The sequence below is a fragment of the Amblyomma maculatum genome, chromosome 11 (assembly GCF_055883805.1).
Source record: "Amblyomma maculatum isolate TAMU_Amacu chromosome 11, ASM5588380v1, whole genome shotgun sequence".
NCBI classification, from domain to species: Eukaryota; Metazoa; Arthropoda; class Arachnida; order Ixodida; family Ixodidae; genus Amblyomma; species Amblyomma maculatum.
This window is the reverse complement of record NC_139354.1, coordinates 55,413,692-55,432,256: the sequence shown is the minus strand read 5'-3', so window position 1 is coordinate 55,432,256 and position 18,565 is coordinate 55,413,692. Positions and strand designations below refer to the sequence as shown.

General features: G+C 51.4%; 1 protein-coding gene and 1 long non-coding RNA gene across 2 annotated transcripts; both read left to right on the top strand.

The window, feature by feature from the left end:
- Positions 1–4,407: 4,407 nt before the first annotated feature.
- On the top strand, positions 4,408–9,474 carry LOC146173831 (uncharacterized). The gene is made up of 3 exons (XR_014701913.1): positions 4,408–4,506; positions 7,935–8,092; positions 9,008–9,474. It is a non-coding gene; the product is annotated as an uncharacterized LOC146173831 (long non-coding RNA).
- Positions 9,475–11,148: 1,674 nt separating this feature from the next.
- On the top strand, positions 11,149–12,714 carry LOC146173830 (uncharacterized). The gene has a single exon (XM_084585280.1). It carries the CDS (start codon positions 11,149–11,151, stop codon positions 12,445–12,447), a length of 1,299 nt encoding a protein of 432 aa, XP_084441406.1. The 3' UTR covers positions 12,448–12,714.
- Positions 12,715–18,565: the final 5,851 nt, after the last annotated feature.

Genomic DNA, 18,565 nt, shown 5'->3' with positions numbered 1-18,565 from the left:
GTGTTTCGTATGACTGAGCCGGATTCTCTGATTAGAGAGGTGGGCTTCAATGAGCCCCTCCACCGTGTTGTGGGCGCCCATGTCCAGCAGTCTTTGTGTGGACGAGTATATGGGAATGCCCAGTGCTTGCTTCGTTGCCTTACGAAGCATCGTGTTTAGGGTGTCCCTATTCGCCTTCGTCAGCTGGAGATAGGGGGCGGAGTAGGTAACCCGTGACACGACGAATGCGCGTATCAGGCGCATGACATCGTCCTCTTTGAGGCCTCGGTTTCTATTAGATACCCTTCTGATCATACTGAGTATCTGTTCGGCTGTAGTTTTGATCTTTGTGACGGCGGCGTGTGCCTTCCCGTCGGCCTGAAGTAGTAGGCCGAGGATCCTAATCTGCTGTGTTGGCTTGATAGCCGTTCCGTCGATGGTGACGATCACGTTCGGCGGCAGCTCTTTCTTGGATTTTCCCGGTTGGATAATAAGCAACTCTGATTTCTGGGGAGCGCAGCTCAGTCCGCATGACTTTGCGTACTCGTGCACGGTTGTTGCCGCCTTCTGCAAGGCTTCCTCCATCCAGGCATCAGAACCGGCTCGAGCTGTCCACACCGTAATATCGTCGGCGTAGAACGCATGGTCCACGCCTTCGATTTGCTTGAGTAGACCGGGCAGGGGCAGGAGGGCCAGATTGAAGAGCAGGGGCGACAAGACCGATCCCTGTGGGGTGCCCCTATCACCCAGCTCGACAGAGTCTGACTTCTCCTCCCCTATTCTGATGGTCGCTGTTCGGTTTGACAGAAATTCTTTGATGTAGTCGAATGTCTTTCGGCCACGCGGCGACCTTGGCGCGGCAGCGCGATTAAAAAAAAAAAAAAAAAAGCGAACTCCACGATACACGCGTGAGCGGACGCCGAGACTACGGCTTGGCTACGGCACCCATGTGTCACGTGATTGCTCTCAGAATTCCTGCAAAAATAGAGGCATGCGTCACGTGATTGTGTCACGTGATCGTGCAAGACGACCTGCAAAAAAACTTCTCGGAGAGGCGGCGTTTGGCGACGTCGAGCACGGAAAAAAATACTTCTTTCTGCCAGAAATCTTCAATGTAAGTTGCCAAACGTTTTCATTCCTTTTTTATAAACCCTTTGCGCATACTCACGGAAAATTTTATGTTTCTGAACTGAGCAGTTTTTAACTTACACGCGTTTACCCATTTTTTAATTTGCTGCACACAGCACGACCAATTTGCTAGGAAGATTTTTCATCGTTTAGCCTTTTTAGCACCTAGTTAAGTTCTAAAAAGTGATCCTCGATGGTCCGCGGCCTCTTTCCGATCATTTTGCAACTAAGTTCAGATAGTTAAGGCGTTTGTTTTTGCAGAGTTATTACCAATTATTCAAACGTAAACAACCGCTTTGCCTCGCAGCCATAACTGTCAGCTTCAAATATTGAGAGAGGCCTTGTACTGCGTGAAAGCGATGTAGATGCTATTTTTATCTTCCATCAGATGTGTGCGATCGCTCGCTGCCTATCTTTTTTATTTATAGGGTTTCTTTGCTGAGCTATTTGCACATAGAGCCGGTAAATCGAGGTTGATAGGAATAGTCCATAAGCAACGACTTTTGCGCGTAAAATTATACTGTATTTTAAGCTTTCCTTTCGAGTAGGCACAGATTGGGGGGGGGGGGGGAGGTTGATATATCGTTTTATTCATAACAATTCGCAGACTCCAACACAGTAATCGTTATATTTGTATCCTCAGTAGGTCAGTACGTATTGTTTATTTAAGTCCCAACGGTTTTCTTTTTTTTTTTTTTTACGGAGGCGTGGCAAGTTATGTGGGTCAAACTAACAATCCGCATTTTGCGCGAGTTTTCTGCGCATGCGCGAAGCCCCAGCGGCGACTGATGAAAACACACTGAGCGGCGTCGACGGGGCTTCTCGTCGCCGCACTCATAGCCAACGCACGGAGGCTGGAGGCGCGGTACGTTCACAGCCTCGGTAAAACGATGCCAACCACCTGTGCCGCTTACGGCTGCCACTCTCGAGGCGTGCCGAGATGCAAGTCGCGTTTTGTTAGGTTTTCTTCGCCGAGCCGCGACCTGCAACGGCGTGAAGCTTGGATTAGGGCAACCAAGCGTCAAGATGTGAATGGGCGACCTTGGCAGCCGACTGCGTGCTCTCGACTGCGCGAAAAACACTTCGTTACAGGTATGTATGCATCTAAAGGAAATGTGCATGATGAAAAGTATCTACCGGAGTTTGCACCAAGCCTGTGATAGCCGCAATGAGCCTTTGTTCGGCGCGTCTGATGGCGATGTATTTTGTCGTTTGTTTTATTTATGTGCGAAGGGGCCGGGTAGCGCAGATATCACAGGTGGCTGTGTGCGCTAGACCGTAATATTTAGCATGTTTTATCGCGACTGCCGCCTGACTAAAAAGAAGAAAAAAAGGGTGTTTGTTGTGATGCACCGCCGTTAGCGAGCCGAGTGGTTGAGCTGGTCGTGAGGCTCGCGAACGGCAGTGCGTTAAAACGCCGTATTTTTTTTTCTTGTTAGTGAGGTGGCAGTCACGATAAAACATGCTAAATATTACGGCCTAGCGCACACAGCCGCCTGTGATATCTAAGCTACCTAGCCCTTTCGCACATAAAGATAAGAAGGGACAAAATACATCGCCTTCAGGCCCCGCGGTGCAAGTGAAGCAATCACGCACCAAAGAAAACCTCATTGCAGCTATCACTGGTGCGCTACAGCCTGGGTGAAAACTCCAGTAGGTACTTTTCATCATGCCTATTTCGCTTAGATGCATACATACCTGTAGTATCTGTGTTTTTGCCGCTCGGAGCATATGACGCACTTGACACTTGCACGACGCACAGTATTTTTTTTTTTATTAAAGGCTCGCCTTCGTGCACGCCAAAGCATCCGGACTTCGTTCCTTTAATGTACGCAATCAGATGCACTTCGTTAGGGAGCTTGATAATCGTCGTCTTCGTCCAACCGTTTGCAACGGCAAGGAAACCGCCCGGCACAATAAATGAGTCTCCTGGAGGGTTCATGCTCGTTCACTTGCAGAGTGGATCGCTCTGGACGTAGAACAGGGTTGGTTCCTGACCGAGATGCGCATCCGATATGTAGGAGATGCACATGTGTCACCGAGTTGATTCCGCAGAAATCGCGGCGGAGGCAGAAATGAACGTTGGAGATCCTTTCACAACAAAATGACCATTCTCTGCGCACCGAGAACCTTTTCACCACTGCGACCACATCCGTTCTGACCCCTGAGGCCAGAAGCCGGCTACAGCTCTGAATCATCCATTGCCAGAAAAATGCAGCGCGTTTCCTGCAGGTGTGCATTCCGGCCGGGACAATGCCCTTTTCACGGGGTGTGTATATGTGACTCTCTGCCGATCTTCGTGGATGAAATCCTATAGCTGCACGGTTGTAGATGACGCGAGGAGGAAGCGACGCCCATTGCACCATGCCGGCGCCGCGGTGACCGCATTGTGCTCGGTAACTCAAGACACCCCGCGCATATGCGCCGCTCAAAGTCACAGGAGACGATTCCACCTAGCTCTGCAGCATCAACAAACCCCTGGCTGCTTTGCCCTTTGAGATCCCTCTCTCTCTCTCTGCCCCCACGCTCTCCTGTCTGCCGAAAACCTGCACGCTGAGAGCGTCTCATTCTGTCACGTCGAACACGGCCCGCGCTACACGCTCTTACAATACGAAGATAGTATATGCGTACGTGCGTTATGAGTGGATTGTGAAAACGCTCTACCTTCCCCCATACTGCGTGAACATGATATGCTGCAATCACTGTCACTACTTTCCGCTCCGAGGCCAAAAAAGGGGGGAAGCTCTCGCTTTCTACCAGCGTTGGCGTGGCCATTTCGTATGGTGCGCTCTCGCGTCGTCTGTTACACTGCCGCTCAATGTGTTTCCCGCCCGCTCCCGCATGATGGCGCCACATCCTCGCGCAAAAGGCGGATTGGCTGTGAAGTGGTTAGAGCTTTCAAACTTAGTCTTCCGTTTTGTTTAATTTCTAAGAACCTTTAAGCTTCACAGAGAAACAGCATATTTTGAAGTGAATTTCAACTATGGAAGTTCTTCGTTTATTAATGTTTGACATTGCTGACAAGGGTCAGAATTGAAACAGATGATAGGATCGAGTTTTTTGGTAACTTATGGCATGTGACCTAGAGCTGCTGGGAATTCATTTTCTGAGACAGCTTTTCTTTAGTAGTATAGGGAAAGTAATGGTATGTTATGGATTTGCGAAGCATGGATTTAATGAAGTCTTCCTTTACTGCGTTTACGGCTTGTTTGGCAATAATGCTTGCAGTCCAGCTGATGCAATTGTATTGTCAAACTGCTTTTGCAGCAGGTTTCATCTGCCATCGAGGGAGTGCTGCCTGAATATGAAGCAGACAGCGTCATGAATCTGTTGAGGCAGTTTACCAGCCATGGATGCCCTGCCCTAAAGCATCCTTCCTGTAAAGGAGACATTAAAATGGTAGGTATCACATGCTGATGTTTTTTGCATTCATGTGTTCGCTTTATAACTGTAAAATTTTTACTAGTTCATGCTTTCTTGCATTTATTGTTTTCTTTTGAGAGTATAAAGGGCGGATGTGTAACAGGCTTTATTAAAGCAAAGCTTGAAACCAGCTCGGTATTGTTATATGATTCTTGCTGTGTATTTAGCGCAAGACTGACGTGTTGGTGAATCTTGCTCATAGTCTGCACTAAAGAAAATTTTTCGTGGCCTCTTCAGAGCTTTAAAACAGGAGATATACTTAGCTGTTTTATTGCTGTAGTACCTACTATTTCTAGTTGAGGCAAAATTGAGTAAACGTGTGTTTTAATAGCTCATTGACATAGTTTCATAATTTAGCTGGCTGCACTGTGCATATGTGTGCATGTTCATGCTGACATTCAGTTACTGTTTATTTAGACTGCCTCAGCATATGTACACATACAGTGATGCTTCACTTGAACAAAGTTCAAGGGACCTTAGGAAAAAGTTTGTTGAAATGAAAGTTTATTGGACTGAAATAAATGCGTGGAAAATTGTTTCCATTAGCTTCAAGAAATATTCAATTCAGTCGTTCAGTCGTGTCCGACTCTTCATGACCCTATGGACAATGTCACGCCACGCTTTCCGGTCTCTCACTATCTTCCTAACATCACATAACTTCATCTGCAGTGCCTCGAGGATGCCATCTAACCATTGCGTTTGCTGCCTACCCCTTCTCCGGCGCCTCTCAACCTTTCCCAACATCAGATCTTTCTCCAGCGACTCCTCTCTTCTCATCAGATGACCAAAGTAGCTGAGCTTTAACTTTAGAATTTGACCCTCCAATGAGCAGTCAGGGTTTATGGTCGATAATATCGACTGATCTGATCTTCTGGCAGTCCAAGGAACTCTCAAGAGTCTTCGCCAGCACCACAATTCAAACGCGTCAATTCTTCGGCGGTCATACTTTTTCACAGTCCAACTCTCGCATCCATACATCACAACTGGAAAGACCATAGCACGAGTTATACGGATCTTGGTTGGCAGACTAATGTCTCTGCAGTTTACTAGGCGGTCAAAGCTAACCATTGCTCTTTCCCAGAAGCAGGCGTCTCCTAATTTCATGGCTGCAGTCTCCTTCCGAGGTAATCTTCGAGCCCAAGAAGAGAAAATCTGTCAGATTTTTAGGTTGTTCAAATCTTATCTGGGCCCATTTATTTGTCATTGCGCTGATTTGCAAGTGAAGAATGCGTAACCTTTTGCTTGCAGCACTTTTGAAAGGACTACAGTGGTTTTGAAATTGATTACTATGCAAGCTCCTGAGAACCTTGCCTATCAAAACGGCCTGCTGAGGAGAAGAGGCTCATTTTCTCCAAGCAGATCATGGTTAACCAAAATGCACACATTTGCAGTTCTTGGAGCTAAAGGGCCTAGTAGTGCTAAAGATCTGGCTTTGACTGGCTATGACTGTACAGCTAATTAAGCGTGCAAAGACAGCTATGGATTCATCTGGTCACAAGCTAGTTTAGACAGCCAATTCACTTTAAAGCTAAATAACGGCCACTTTTCTTCACGTGATAACGAAGAGTGGTTCCTAACATAAAAATATGCTACAAAGAGTGCGGACTGTGCTTTTTTAAGTGCTCAGTATGACCTTGAAGACACAGGATAGCACCGCAGAAAATGTTCGTTGAACTGAAATGAGCAATAACTGAAGGTTGTTAAAATGAAGTGTGTTTGCATAGTGTTCAATAGAGCTTCAGTGGGGGGATTTAATAAAGTTCGTACAACTGAATACATCGTCGAAGTGACGTTCGTTCAAGTGGTATTCTGTTTTTCTGTGACTAAATGAGAACATTTACTTTGCTCAAAGCAACATATACACAAATATTTACTTTCTTGCTAGTCACCAAGATTTGCAATTAACTTCCGAACTCATTTTATTCACAACCTAAATAAATGCATCGTTAACCCTAGAGCCAAATAGTTACTAGCAATAACAAAAGTAATATGTTGATATTTATCTGTTGGAGAACATTTTTTGTTTAATTGTTTTGTGTGTTTTTGAGTTCTGCAAACATGAGGGGGCTTGTTACAGAAGGGGTGGGCTGCAAGACGAAGGGAAGTATCAGTGTGGCGGCCCTTTTGTGTTTATCAAATAATAATGCATCCTAACATGTAAAACAAATGCCTTTACAGCCTGCTAAAAATCTTCTTTTTTAAATTGCATGTTTGGGTTCTGCCTGGATAAACATAGATGGCAGAGAGAGATCTTTCTGCCATGGGGTGTGAACTGTATTTTGTGCAGAAAGTCTGAGGCTGTCGAACATGTGTTTATAGATTGTTGTGATTGGGTTTTTTGGGGGCAATATCCTACAGTGAACTTTGCTCAAAGATGTCCTTTTAAACCCCCATGGAATTTGGTTCTCAGGTGTTGAAAATTACAACAGTGTTCTGTAAGATATGATAAGGCTATTAAGCTTGCATAGCGCATGGAAGCGCCGAATGGCTGTTCGCCATGCTGATCTTTATTTTCAGACCTATCCAAGAGTATAATGAGGGTTTTGTCCAACAGATGATGTTTTGAAAGCTCAGCCATGTGTACCTGTGTTTATCAATGTGTTTGAAAAAGTGATCAGTTTGAATGCGATAATTAGAGGTATTGTATCAAAACTAGCTCTCGGCCAGCCTGTAGTGTTTGTGAAAAGGCAACAGTGACAAGAAGGGTGTTTTGCTAGAGCTTTTAAGGCTCTTAAATCTGTGCAGCTCTGCTTTAGTACATGCATTGTCTCCTGTAAATGGCTAGTTAAATGATTTCTGCTCATTTTATTACAAAAAGTCATTCTAAATCTTTAGATAAGCTTGCTCACCTCTATTGTTTGTTTGCATTGTGTTCACGCAAGCTATAGCTGGAAATGATGCAGTATTAGTTACAAGTAAATAAATAAAAGGAATAGCAACTACATTTCCTTCGTACGCACATTTTTAAGAGAAACATACATGGGCTCATTAGATTTTAGTGTTGTTTGCAACAGTGTTTGATAGTGAAAGATCTTCCTGTTATTGCATAAAAATCTTTCAGAAACTTCTGAAATAGTTTGATACCTGGTGGTGTGGAGGTTGACTTCCCAGACAGTAATGTATTCCTATAGTACCGTATGCATGCACAATAGATACACGTAACCCGTTGCATATATCACTGAATCTTCCACTCTAGAAGAGAATTTTGTGCACAAGCATTTTACTGTAGTTTGCCTCTGTGGAGCATTGTATTTCTAATTCTGTGCTGTTTTTATGCTGTTACTTAGCAGCATATGAAGTATTCCTTGTTTCTGTTACTTGTGCATTTGACTTTTCCTTTTTTTTATTATTCAAAATAACTTTCTTCCTGCTGTTCTGACTAGTGTTCTCGTATGCATATGCAGTCCTCTTGATGCTTCATTGAGCCATATCTGGAGACTCCCTGTTGCCGTGGTCTGTGCCGACAAGTAAAAACTAGGCAACCTGACTTCCGGGACAAGTAGCAGTGGGACGTAGCTGCATGGTTTCTTCAGCATCCATGTGGATTTCTTATGAAAGACAGGTATTTCTTCTATATTTGACTTTCATATGTGATCAAGATTTTACCTTGGTGACAAGCTCTTGAAGGAAAGGATGGACATGAATGGCACTTTCTTGATTTCTTACTCTCGGGAATACACTATTACGACTTGTTAACTGCATATGTAGCAAAAATTATGTGTGACTGCATATTCCAGCAGTAAGCTGCATGATTTTTTAAGGATGAAATAATTTAGCTGCTATTGTCGGTAGCCTACTATTGACGAGCCAAAGCAGGCAATACTACGTACTAAAAGGTGATAATGCGGGGCCGGGTGGGTTTTAATGAGACAAGCTCTCCACGTTTTAAGCCTTTGTACAGGGCTAGCATGTCTCCCTGAATGTGTCTGGGACACATGCAAGTCTTGTATCCTCAAAAGGACCTTGTCTAAATTTAAATAAAAGTAGCGCCAACCTATTTTGAGTACGACCAGTTCAGCAGTAAGCCCAAAATTGAAGCAAAAAGGCATTCATGTCCTGTGCGATATCAGTGCACGTTAAAGAGCCCCAGCTCATCGAATGCTCTGAAGTCCTCCCCTACAGCATCTCTCATAGCCTGGGTTGCTTTGGGATGTTAGACCACATAAACCAAACCAGTCATTTTTTACCACCCCATCTGACTTGTCTTTCCACGTATCTCCAAAAGATAGTGCCTACATAAGACTTGCCACTATTCCCGAGATTATCTAGATTATTATGTATTTATGTATTTTATGATTATGTAATTTTCCTCAGTGGAGCATTGCGTTTCTAATTCTGGGCTTTTCATACTGTCACTCAGCAACCATATAAAATACTCCTCCTATGTTTCTTTTAGTTGTGCATTTGACTTTTCCTTTATTATTCAAAAAATCTTCCTTCGTGCTGTTCTGACTAGTGTTCTCATATGTATATGCAGTCCTCTTGTTGCTTCATTCGACCATATCTGGAGACACCCTGTTGCCGTGGTCTGTGCCGACAAGTAACAAGGCGACCTGACTTCCGGGACAAGTAGCAGTGGGACATAGCAGCGTAGTTTCTTCAGTATCCATGTGGACTTCTTATAAAAGAAAGGTATTCTAAATTTTGCTTTCATATGTCATAAAGATTTTACCTTGGTGACAAGCTCTTGAAAGGAAAAGATGGGCATGAGTGGCACTTTCTTATTTTCTTACTGTCTGGGAATACACTATTGAGACTTGTTACCTGCATATGTAGCAAAAAGTATGTGTGACTGCATATTGTAGGGTAACTATATTATACTTCGTCATTCCCTATTATTGCTCTTGTATTCACCTAGGTGCTTGGTGTAGCTGGTCTCCTTCAGTAATTACTTAGGTGTGTGTGTTATCTGCTATGGCTAACATAGGCATCACTCAGGAAAAATGGGAGCAAACAGGCATAGCGGCATCACTTGCTGGTAGCATGCACCAAAATGTATGTATACGTACTGATACGTTGCCGCTCAACGTGTGTAACTTGACTGAAGATAAAGTGCACGGGAAGACACACACAAGAGAAGAAGACAGAGGACACGCGCTAACTCACATCTGGTTTTTTTTTGCACAGTACATAACAATCACATAAAGACAGAGAAAAAATATAAGGAATATTACAAAACATGATCAAGGAATATCACAAAACCCGATCAAGAACACTGATCTCTGCCTTCCAGAGCCGCACCGACGTATCGCTGACACACCTATCTCCCTTTTTCCCGATATGGAATGCCTCCAAAAGCTCACGCGCTGTCTTATCACGGCCTCTGCCCAGAATCTTAATGTCAGCCAGTCGCGGCTCGCACGCAGTGCAGTTCGCGCAATGCGCTGCCAAATTTGTCCCTCCACTCCTTAAAGCCCGCAAATGATCCCCTGCTCGATCATTAATACAGCGCCCGGTCTGGCCAATGTAGGCCTTTCCACAGGTCAGCGGGATCTCATATACGACCCCCATGCAGCAGTCGACAAACCGCTTAGAATGTTTTTTCTCACAACCGCTCGATTTTCCAACACACGAAATGCGTGAGCAAAGCTCCGCCATCTTCTTCGGAGCGGAGAACACCACCGGCACGCCATGCCTGTTCGCCACTTTCTTCGCGTGGTGCGCAACCTTATACATATACGGTACCACAACAGGTTTGGCCGTATTTCTCATCGGAGCAGTTTTCTTCCCAAAACCAAGCGAGCCATGTTTGGGAAGAAAACTGCTCCGGTGAGAAATACGGCCAAACCTGTTGTACCGTATATGCATAAGGTTGCGCATGTGGGGATTCATAATCCCCTGCCCCCATTATAAAGGGCCGCGCGTAGTTACCACGCGTGATTACGTGCGCTCTTGGGGAGGACCGCGAGTAGAGGGCACATTGGCCACCCTCCCATCCTCCCAGGCTCCCGCGGCGACACCGCACGGGTTTCCTTCTTTCCTACCGGATACCCAGGAAACCTCCTCTCCCCGAGCCGAGGTGAGATGCGCGTCTGTCGCAACTCCCTCGGCGTCTTTTGACGGTTGGGCGTGCACACGCACGGTTCAGCATTGCCGTCGGGAGACCGCCGCCTTCACCCTCTGCTCCCGGTCCAGCGCGCACTGACTGCCGCGGGCCGTGAGCACGAAGCCGCACGCAGGTGAGCAGTACCTCTCCCTCCTCGTGCGTGCTTCTCCCTTAGGTGGTTCTATTTCACCCCCGTACGCGGCTTTCGCTCGCTACACGGCGGTTGTTCTTTAGTGTGTTTTCCTTTGCCGTGTACTCGAGCACAATAAACTGTTCGAGTACGAACTCGGTTTCTGTCCCCTCTGGCTCGAACCCGCCGCAGTAGCGACTTCTCGCACCGCGGGTTGGGGGTCACAGCTCTGTCTGCTAGGGCTGCACGTCGGGGCTAGAAGGCGACTGTAGCGTCTAGTCCCCTCGTGGCGCATTCTTGCGGGAGTAACACCCCCATATTTTGGCGCCCAACGTGGGGCCAGAGGTGTGACAAACCGAGTGTCTGTGCATCGGGTTTTCGACACAGACAGGCCATGGAAGCGAGCATGCCTGACTTTCAGTCGCTGCTAATGCTTTCCGATATGGCTTCCCAACGGCAACCTATTGGCGCGGCTGTATCTGCTACAGCCGGTCCAATCACAGAGGCTGACGCTAGCGACGCTAGCCCCAGTGACCTCATATCGTTTGAGCCGAGCTGTGCTTCTCCCGACACACTCACTCAGACGCGCGGCGACGCAGGGCACTTTTCGCCAAGCGCTATGCCGCGAGGTATGGAGTGCACGGAGCGGCCGCTACCCTGTACATCCCAGCCGGTCGTTCAGCCAGATTTCTCTGGCCAGACCAATCCCCAAGAGGCTATGCTGCGCGACGCTTTGCGCCTCATAGAAAGCCTCACGGGTGTCGTGCAGACGACTCTGCACACATGCGCGCCAGCTGCGAGACCGAGGTTAGAGGTGGTTTTGCCCAGTTATAGCGGTTATCATGATCGTGTCAGTGCCAACGAGTACCTGGACCGCATGCTGACTTACCAGCAGGCGACAGGGCTACCCGATGGCGAGATTCTGAGACGCGTTGTGCCAGTCTCACTGACCGATCAGGCTGCCCGCTGGTTCCGCCTCACTGGCCACCGGTCAAGCACGCTGGATGAGTTCCGAACGCGGTTTCGCGAGGAATTCTTGCCCGCAGATTACCAACGGCGTCTGCGGCGCGAGCTGGAGCTACGTACTCAGCATCCGGACGAGTCCTTGCTCGAGTACGTGAGGGCGATGGACGAGTTGTATCGTCTCGCATACCCCTCGGCTCCGAACGGTGAGAAGGTAGAGCGTGTTACGCGACAAGCTCACCCTACCTTCGCAGCCTACCTGCGAGGAGCTCAGTTCAGAGATTTGGACGAGCTCGCCTCGGCAGCCAAGCGCATACAGGCGGACATTCTCGCTTCGCGCACCTATCGGCCACCCCCGCCGGCGTCGCACGCACTTGAGCCGCGATGCGCCTGGAACGGAGGCACTTTTCGACCTCGTTCCCGGGGAGCCGAATTGGTTGCATTGAGTGACGGACAAACGAGAAACGGTTGGAACCTGTCTGACCGAGCTCTCGACCCGTACACTTATGCCATGCGTACAGCACACGCTACGCCCGGCCAAGACACGCAGAATCGTGGTCGGCATCCCGACACGAGGACGCAAGCGCAACGCGCACCTGCAACGGTAAACCCTGCAGAGAGGTACGGTCAATCGGCGCGCGGCGACAGCAGCCCCGCCCGACAACGGCCGACTGCCCTCTGCTACCGGTGCAACCACCCAGGGCACTACGCCAGGGAATGCAGGCGCCCCGCTGCCCGAGAGTACGCGCTTTCGGGAAACGAGCGGAGCCGCCGCTGAGCACGACTGCACAGCCGGCGGCGTCAACAGCGGTGCTCAGTGAGTCACACGAACTCCTGGCCCCGTTGGCTTGTCGTTTTGGTCCCCCCAGCGACACGCCAGTGCCACTTATTGAGCTTACTGTCGTCCGGCGTAAGTTCATGGCTTTGCTAGACACAGGAGCGTCCGCTTCGTTGTTTGGCGACGAGGTATGCGAACATCTCCGTCGGAGTGGGATCCGATTGCGAGAGAGCAACCTCGCCTTCCGACTAGCCAGCGGCACGGCGCACGCGAGCGGTGCCGCGCGGCTTGTGGTGCAATGGGAGAAACGAGTCAGGCGCCAGCGCCTCACCCACCTCCCCGGCCTGTCGGTCCCAATCATTCTTGGCAGAGACTTCCTCGCTAAGACGGGCATTGTTATTGACGTCTGCAACGGAGGATATAGGGAGCGAGCATGTCGCACCCTGAAACCTTTCGTTCAACCTCAAAAAGCATCAGAAGTACACTTGCTATCAGATGCTACGCGCGCAGACGTACGCAACAAGCGCCCGAAAAAGCTTCTCGAAACGCCTTCGGCCTGGCAGACAAATTCGCCGGTCAACCGCGCCGAGAGAAAAGGCGCGGAGGGGACTGACTCCCCTCCCGCGCGACCCCCTGCCTCTTTTGCGGTTGCACTTTGCGCCGCGGAGGAAGGCAGGCCTCCCCACCCTCTGCTGAACAACGTGAGCAGTTTGTCAAGGGAGGAAAAAGCGCGCTTGTCTCAGCTCTTGAACGAGTACGATACAGTATTCACTGAGCGGCCTGGCTGTACTACACTAGTAAGGCACAAAATTGAGACAGGCGACGCCGTTCCTTGGAAGTGCAATCCCCGGCCAGTCAGCTTGGCTAAGAGGAAAGCGCTTGATGACGCTCTGGATGAACTTGTCGATACAGGCGTCGTGGAACGTTCAAACAGCCCCTGGGGTTTTCCAGTGGTGCTGGTGCCCAAAAAGGACGGAACTACCCGCCTTTGTGTGGACTATCGCCGCCTGAACGAGGTGACGCGGAAGGATGCCTATCCACTTCCGAGTATTCCCTCGATCGTGTCCAATGTTGGCGGAGCGAAGTACTTTACTACGCTCGATGCCAGTAGAGGATACTTTCAGGTGGAGATGGATCCCGGTGACAGAGAGAAGACTGCATTCACCTGTCACCGGGGTCTTTTCCAGTTTACCCGAATGCCATTTGGCCTGGTTGGAGCTCCGGCGACGTACCAGCGTCTTATGGACCGTGTCCTAGGTGATGCAAGGTGGCACTACGCTCTTGCCTACCTAGATGACATTGTGGTGTATTCGGCAACCTTTGATGAGCACTTACGCCATCTCAGGGACGTACTGGAAAGACTGAGGTCTGCGGGAATCACTTTGAACCCAAATAAGACTCAGATAGCGGCGACCCGAATAACCTTGTTAGGGTTCACGCTAGACAATGGACGCCTTCTGCCGTGCGAGGAAAAACTTCAGGCGATTCGGAAGTTCCCCTCGCCGACAGATGTAGGCGGACTGAGACGCTTTCTGGGGATGGTGAACTTTTATCGCCAGTTTATCCCAGATTGCGCCGCTCTGCAAGCCCCCTTGACGACTTTGTTAAGGAAAGGTGTTAAGTGGCATTGGGATCCCGAGCAAGAGGCTGCACTGCGAGACCTCACTAATGCGCTCGCGGAAACCACAGAGCTGAGGCTGCCTGACCTGAACAGGGAATTTGTGATCCACACGGATGCATGTGACTTGGGCTTAGGAGCAGTTCTGCTTCAGGAGCACGAAGGTAGCCTGCGGCCGGTGGCGTTCGCCAGCCGCTCATTAACTCCCGCAGAGAAGAATTATTCCGTGACAGAGAAGGAATGTCTCGCGATTATCTTCGCTCTGCGGAAGTTCGACTACTACGTCGATGGAGTCGCTTTCGTGATTGAGACAGATCACATGGCACTCACATGGCTGAGACGCCTAGGCGAGCCGTGCGGACGCCTAGCGCGATGGGCGCTACTTCTCCAGCGTTACGACTTTACCGTTCGCTACAGGAGAGGCAAAAACAACGTGGTAGCCGACGCGCTTTCGCGCGCACCCGTTGGCGGCGGGGGCAGTACCCCTGCTACCCCCTCCGCGACGCCCCTCAGTCGGAGCAGCGCGACTGCAGCTACGCTCGGTCATAGCTCCGAGGGAAGCGCGGCCGACCCGCCTTCCCTGGGCGAAAGCGTTAACCACTTGGACTGCATCAGTTCAGTGGGGAGCGTGTTCAGCAGAAGGGAGCTATTAGAGGCTCAGCGAGAGGATCCATTTTGTCAGAAAGTGTTTGACGGGCTCAGGGAGCCGGGCGGCGCGGCCGCGGCGCACATGGAGGCAGCTGGTATTGCTGCCCGTGCGGGGCGCTCGAACACAGCTGGTAATGCTGTGAGCGCGATGGATTCCTATCTGCTTGACTCTGACGGCGTCCTGCTGAGATACTTCCCCTCCGAGAAGGATACCCACGAGTCCTTCAAGGCGGTGATCCCACGCACGCTGAGAAAGGCGTTGTTACGCTACTTTCATGACACGTGCATCGCTGGGCATGCGAGCGGCCCTAAGACTTTTCTTAAGTTGTGTCGCTTCGCTACCTGGCCTGGCATGAAGCGGGAGGTGATTCGCTACACCCGCTCGTGCGACGTGTGCCAAAGGGTTAAGCCACGTGGCGGACGCACACCTGGGCTTATGCAGCCGATCAATAGCCAGGCTCCCTGGCAGATTGCGGCTTGTGACGTCATGGGACCCTATCCCAGGACCCCGAGCGGGAACCACTTTCTGCTCGTTGTCACAGACCATTTCAGCAAATGGGTGGAGCTTTTCCCACTGAGAAAGCTGACGGCACGCGTAATCATGGGGAAGCTGGTTGAGGTGTTTACACGGTTTGGCTACCCCGAGCAGTTGATAACGGACAATGCGTCGTACTTCACTGCTCAACTGTTCGTGGACTCCTGTGTTGCCCTCGGCATTAAGCACAAGAGAACAACCACGTACCACGCCCAGGCGAATCCCACGGAACGCGTGAACCGCAACATCAAGCACATGCTAGTTGCATTTGCGGAGACGCACAGTGACTGGGATACCCGTCTCCCCGAGATTGGGTTTGCTCTCAGATCAACCGTGAATCGCTCAACTGGGTACACACCTGCCGCCCTCAACCTCGGCAGGGAGCTGTCGAACCCCGTAGACCGTACTCTACAGGTTCGTAGCAACAACCCGAACGCTCGATCGGTACGCGCCGACTACGCGACCGGGCTGCGCGCGAAGATGACGGAGGCTTTGGACAAAGCACGACGGAATCTGAGCACTGCTCGTGCAGAGCAGAAAGCGCAGTATGACCGCTCTCACCGAGAAATTCACTACAAACCGGGTGATCTCGTGTTGAGGCGCAGTCATGTCCTGAGCGACGCCAGTAAGAAGTTCTCCGCTTCTCTGGCGCCGAAATGGTCAGGACCGTACCGAGTTTGGCAGAAGGTCTCTTCGCTCGTGTACAGGCTGGCGGACTTGAAGTTAAGACCGGCCGGCGGACCGGTGCATGTCTGTGATCTCAAACCCTACGTTGACAGAGGGAATGAGTGGCCCGAGGAGGACGCACTCCCTCGCCAGCAGGCAGCTGTACCGGGAGGCCGATGTCGTCGTTTGAACATCGCGCCTCGTTACAACTTGCGCCCACGGCAGACGTAACTCTGACCAACGCGCAGGGAGTAATTTATCGTGCTGAACACGGACGAGACGTCCTGTCGATATTCAGTACATTTTGCTTCCAGAGCAAGCGCGCGCTTTCTCTTTGGAAAAGTCCGAGTGGGGGTTGGTTGAAAAAAAAAAAAAAATAGAGAGAGAGAAAAAAAAAAGGAAAAAAATGTAACTAGGGAAAACATAGCATTGCATCCAGCAAAGAGGGGAGCCGGCGGAGGCCACGACGACCGTTGCAGCATCGAGAAGCAAACCATCCAAGGAGGGACCACATTCCCGAACCCGGAGCGAGCTGTCACCGACGAGCAGGCCACGAAGAAAGACGGCTTCCGGTCGACCGCGGAGCAGGCGAGCCAGAGTTCTTGGAACGGGCTCCTGCGACTACCATGACGAGGGCTGCTGCAGAAAGGGGCCGCCATGCGCCGTTCGAGTCTCGTGGCTGTGGCCTCGCGGGCAGCAGAGCTGGTGCCCCGCTGTGCAAGTCGACGCAAACCCCAAGGTCAGCACTCCTTTTCCAATGTTTTCGTTACGCGGACAGCGGAGAGCGCCGGGATGAGGGAGAGGGTGTGCCTGGCGGAGGGGGGAAAAGCGCGCGAAGCAAGCCCCGCGGACAGCGCACTTGTCACGAGACCGTTAGGCAAAGCGGAGGCAACTTTTAACTGCTCGACTTAAACCCATAAGAGATGCAGGCCCAAAAGCCCAATTCCATCGGCCATAAGGGGCAAGGACGCAGTGATTGCCACCGCCCGGCCAGTACGGGACCCGCTCCAAAGAGGCGCTATTATCCGGAGCACGGAACACCGGGAGGCCCCCCGAAGAAGAGCGCCCGCCCGGGAACGACTACCCTCAATGCTGGGGGACGCTCGGGCCGCTCCGGTACTGCGACGGCGGTCGCCGCGCCGGAGACCCGCACTGTCGCAACATGGACACACCAGAGGGGCACGGAGGCGCCGGTGAGTTATTTCTCGGACCGGCCCTGGAGAGTGCAAGTACGAGCGCCCCGCAGCAAAAGCGACCACAAGCTGCTGAGCATGTTCCAGGGCCGGACCGTGGAAGATGAAGATCGCCGCGCTAACGGCGCCTCTCTGCCTCCGGCGCCCGGCTCCGTGTTCTGTGTATGCGGAGGCCTGGTGTTGTCCCGCGCAAATCACCGTGGCTCCAGACTTCACCGCGGCTGGGACGAGAGGAACCGGGCGGAGCCTGCTGCGCCGCCGTCATCATTCGCGTCACAACTCGGCCCCGCGGCGGCGGAGATGATGCGTCGGCTCGCCGAGGACCCGGCGTACGCGCAGTGGTTGCTGGCGATCGCTCGCACCGGTCCTGGGGCGTCGGCGTCACCGCTGCCGGGGCCGAGCCAGTTGAGCGTCACCGGAGCAGCGGAGGAGCCTGCCTGCAGCGGCGTTCCTGGTGGCCTTTCCCCCGCGCGGCCGGGTCGGTCCCGACTGTCCCCGAGTGCGCCAGAATGGACCCCATCATCGTCCTCGACGACATCATCGGCGGACCCGCTGATAGATTTCGCGGAGTTGATGGGAGAGTAGAACCAACAGCCCCCCCCACTTCGGAAAAGGTGATACGGCGGTTTTAAGGAGGGGGGGATGTGGGGATTCATAATCCCCTGCCCCCATTATAAAGGGCCGCGCGTAGTTACCACGCGTGATTACGTGCGCTCTTGGGGAGGACCGCGAGGAGAGGGCACATTGGCCACCCTCCCATCCTCCCAGGCTCCCGCGGCGACACCGCACGGGTTTCCTTCTTTCCTACCGGATACCCAGGAAACCTCCTCTCCCCGAGCCGAGGTGAGATGCGCGTCTGTCGCAACTCCCTCGGCGTCTTTTGACGGTTGGGCGTGCACACGCACGGTTCAGCATTGCCGTCGGGAGACCGCCGCCTTCACCCTCTGCTCCCGGTCCAGCGCGCACTGACTGCCGCGGGCCGTGAGCACGAAGCCGCACGCAGGTGAGCAGTACCTCTCCCTCCTCGTGCGTGCTTCTCCCTTAGGTGGTTCTATTTCACCCCCGTACGCGGCTTTCGCTCGCTACACGGCGGTTGTTCTTTAGTGTGTTTTCCTTTGCCGTGTACTCGAGCACAATAAACTGTTCGAGTACGAACTCGGTTTCTGTCCCCTCTGGCTCGAACCCGCCGCAGTAGCGACTTCTCGCACCGCGGGTTGGGGGTCACAGCTCTGTCTGCTAGGGCTGCACGTCGGGGCTAGAAGGCGACTGTAGCGTCTAGTCCCCTCGTGGCGCATTCTTGCGGGAGTAACACCCCCATACGCACCACGTGAAGAAAGTGGCGAACAGGCATGGCGTGCCGGTGGTGTTCTCCGCTCCGAAGAAGATGGCGGAGCTTTGCTCACGCATTTAGTGTGTTGGAAAATCGAGCGGTTGTGAGAAAAAACATTCTAAGCGGTT